A 3573-nucleotide genomic window follows, 5' to 3' on the forward strand; every position below is an offset into this window, starting at 1 on the left:
CTTATATAGCATATACCTTCTGGTCAAAGATACTTGCATTTTATTGAAAAGAAATGGCCAATCTCAAATTACTATTTTTTTAACTTAGGTTTCGGAATGTGAATCACTGTTCATTAGAGACTAAATGCATAAGATATTAAATGTGGATGATGTACAGTAGATTTAAAAATAATCCAGGAAAGCTAACCCCAAATGAATACTAATTATTTCTATCATGCTTTTACAGCAGCAGTATCAAAGTGCCCTGTTTTGGGCAGACAAAGTAGCTTCACTGTCTCATGGTGAGTAATTGCTTTTTGCTTTTGGTTTTGGTTTTCTTTTTGATAGTGTTCTGGTATGGTTTTTTTAAAGCTGTTCGGCTAAATGTTGAAGTTTTCAGTTTGGTAAGTGCTTCTCTGTGATCTTCCCAGATTGAGCAGTGCCGGTCTTTTTTTCATTTTGAACTTCTAAGACAAAGTAATGTTTGGGCAAACCTTAAGGTTTGCCTACCTTAAGAGACAAAAAAAGAAAACCCCCCAAAACAGGGCTAAGAAAGACAGCAGTGGTTTCCTACAGGATTCAGTGTTGCTCTGGGTGACAAGTAGAATTCAGGTTCACAGAGCTGGTAGCCTATATCTGCCTACAGCAATGGTCCATTTACACTTCTTGAAATGATTAGAGGGACTTGATTCCACAAAAGCTTTGGATACCAGTGAAGTAGGAGAGTACTAAGCTGTGCTTCTGCAATCGTATTCAAGCTGTGGAAGTCTAGCGCTTTCACTTGCACTGTTGTTAAATTCCCGCTCATCTTTTTTGAGAGAGATAGTCCTGGGTTGTTCTTTTCTGCCCTCTGTCCAAGAGCAGAAAGCTACAACTGCTCCTTTTTTAGATCAGTATCATTGTGGCCTCCTTCACATGACACACCTGTAGTATGAGATTCTTTGTATTCACTGTCCAGTGCACTATCTGATGTCTTTAAAGTTAAAATCTGATTTTTTTTTCATTTTAATCTCTCACTGATAGATAGGTTGTTTAGACGTGTATATATATATATATGTGTATAAACCCCTACCTTTGTAACTCAGGAGGATGCTAGAATAGGGGAAAATACTTTTCTAGTGAAACAAAAGTGAGTGGTCTGTATGAAAGTGTTTAAAGATATATATTTTAATGGTTTATAATTTGCTCCTTTATTTTAGAGGAACCACAAGATATCTACTGGTTGGCCCAATGTCTTTACCTAACAGCTCAGTATCACAGGGCAGCACATGCCCTTCGATCACGTAAGTTGGATAAGGTAAGTCATTTTCATCAAAGACTTAATATTATTCCACTTTTAAACCTCTGCTGCTACCCACAGTGACGTCTTTACCATCAGAGGGTAAGGTTTATGGGAAAAGTAATTTAAAAACCTGCGTGATGTAGTTATCTGAACCAAATATAGCCCTGTGTTCAGTAGGCCAGATTGAAACTATTGTCCCCAGACAGGGCAACAGGAAGGAGGCTGAGTCCAAGAATGTAACTGCAGTGGTATGGGAAGGTGAAGTGTCACTTCAGGTGTAGTTGTCTAAATTGTCCTTCCAATCCGCTAATGAGTGGTGAAGGCAAGAGTGAAGCCAGTGTCCTTTGAGAGTTTAATAGGAGAGAACCTGTTATAGTCATTTTGGTCAGGAGAGATTTGTGGAGATGAAAGGAATGAAGCACCTGTACAACTGAAAAAGAAGAGAGCAAAACGGAGTCTCACAGTGTCGGTAAACATGCTGTCTCTTGATAACTAACATGTATGAAAATTCTCTTCCAGTTATATGAAGCATGTCGCTACCTCGCAGCTAGATGTCACGTGAGTACACATTTTAACCTCAAATGGAAACAAACCAAACTAAATAAAAGATGTGTTTTGGGGAGATTAGCTACCTGACAGGCAGTGGAAATGTCTTTGTTCTCTGGAATAACAGTTTTAAATTTTGTGATGGTTGATTTAATTCTTTAACCTTAAATAGGGTTGCTGGAGTATCCATTGTGGTACTATTCTGAAGAAATGCAACTGACCTTTTTTTTCAGGAAAGAAAATACTCTGAATATTTTGTGGGGGAAGAATGTGAACCGTTTCTGCCTCATGTCTTTGTGTTTACATTTTTAATTGGTTGGCTGCATTCTGACCAGAGAAGATGTGAATTATTGTTGTATAAATATAGTTAGCAGCTTTATAGTTCTGTATAAAATGTCATCGCTGAATAGTAAAATGCAGTGCTTTCTCAGGAAAACTGAATCCATTCGTAGATTAAATACAAAAATTTGAAATAGAATAATGTGCTGCTTGTAGAGTAAGACCGTTGTATTTTATTAAAATCTGTATTAACTATTTTTAGAAGCATATCTGCTTCTGTGATTGCATAATGCTGAGTAACAGCTTTTTCTGTAGGTGTTAATTTTATAATATTTTGCATATTATAGATGACTAGTAGAAGAGTTGGCTGCAATTGTAAAATGACATATGTCCAAATAAGAATATGTATGCGTGAAAAACCTGCTGATAAGCACTCGTTGCTATGATTTGTGCCTTTGAAATGCAACAATGCTGTGTTTATTGGTGCTTTACGTACAGATTATTCAAATCCCAACCTTGTTTTTTTATATGCACATGTTTGACTAGTATGCTGCAAAAGAACATCAACAGGCCCTGGATATTCTTGATATGGAAGAGCCAATCAACAAAAGACTTTTTGAAAAGTACTTGAAGGATGAAAGTGGATTGAAAGACTCTACCACAGACTGGGAGATGTCACAGTCCTCGGTAAGTAAGGCTTTTTTAAACAAATTTTTGTAACTAACAAAAAAAAGTGCAGTCAGAAAGTGATTTTATAGCTGAATGGATCTAAAACTCTTGCGTTAAGCTTTCTTTTTCTGATAACATAATTTTCAAAAATCCTGAATTGTTCTCCTTCCAATCAGAAGTCATGTGTTATCTTGCCTGTACATAAATAACTTGGTTTGCAAAGATGAACATTGCTTTTCAAAAACCTCCCATAAATTATTTGCAGGAAGTTCATGACCTAGCATTGGTTTTTAGAGTCTATTAGCTTTATGCTGCAATTTCAGTCTTGATAATGTAAACTAACACTTGTTTGAACTGGGCTGCAGGTTCTGAGATAATGCCAGTTTTCTCCTCCAGTTATTTTCAATGAAATATTTCATTAATCACTCAAGTGTTGTTCTCAGTGGGATGTTTTTTGATCAAACTTGAAATTTACGTGACATGAAGGTGAAGGTTTTGAAGTGAAAAAATTCCGTAGAGGCGTGCAATTAAAAGGGATCAGTACCACATGTAGGCTGAGGAGTTTACTTTTGGAGTTAGGAATTGAAGTTCACTAGCTGAAACTACAGTGAAGGTGTTTGGCAGATGGCATTTTCGCTGTAAGACTGAAGTATCAAAATGGTTAAATCGTTGATGTGAACTGATTTTGAAGGCTGGTATTAATGGGCTTAAGGGAGAAGTGGATTAGACTGAGTTACTGTGGTACGCCTTAATGGGAACATTTAAGCTACCACTATAAGCAAAGGAAGAAGTCTTTAGCTATGATTGTTCATTCCTGC

General features: G+C 36.7%; 1 protein-coding gene across 1 annotated transcript in view; it reads left to right on the forward strand.

The window, feature by feature from the left end:
* Positions 1–214: 214 nt before the first annotated feature.
* The window catches only part of LOC104500105 (cell division cycle protein 16 homolog), a gene marked incomplete at its 3' end in the record, with an annotated part of 7981 nt that continues 4622 nt past the window's right edge, over positions 215–3573 (forward strand). The window contains exons 1-4 of the mRNA XM_010143706.1: positions 215–281; positions 1179–1276; positions 1781–1819; positions 2633–2773. Of these exons, the coding sequence (XP_010142008.1) occupies positions 215–281; positions 1179–1276; positions 1781–1819; positions 2633–2773 (345 nt within the window). The remainder of the gene's footprint in view (positions 282–1178; positions 1277–1780; positions 1820–2632; positions 2774–3573) is intronic.

This window comes from Buceros rhinoceros, unplaced genomic scaffold, assembly GCF_000710305.1.
Source record: "Buceros rhinoceros silvestris isolate BGI_N320 unplaced genomic scaffold, ASM71030v1 scaffold15959, whole genome shotgun sequence".
Classification (NCBI taxonomy): Eukaryota; Metazoa; Chordata; class Aves; order Bucerotiformes; family Bucerotidae; genus Buceros; species Buceros rhinoceros.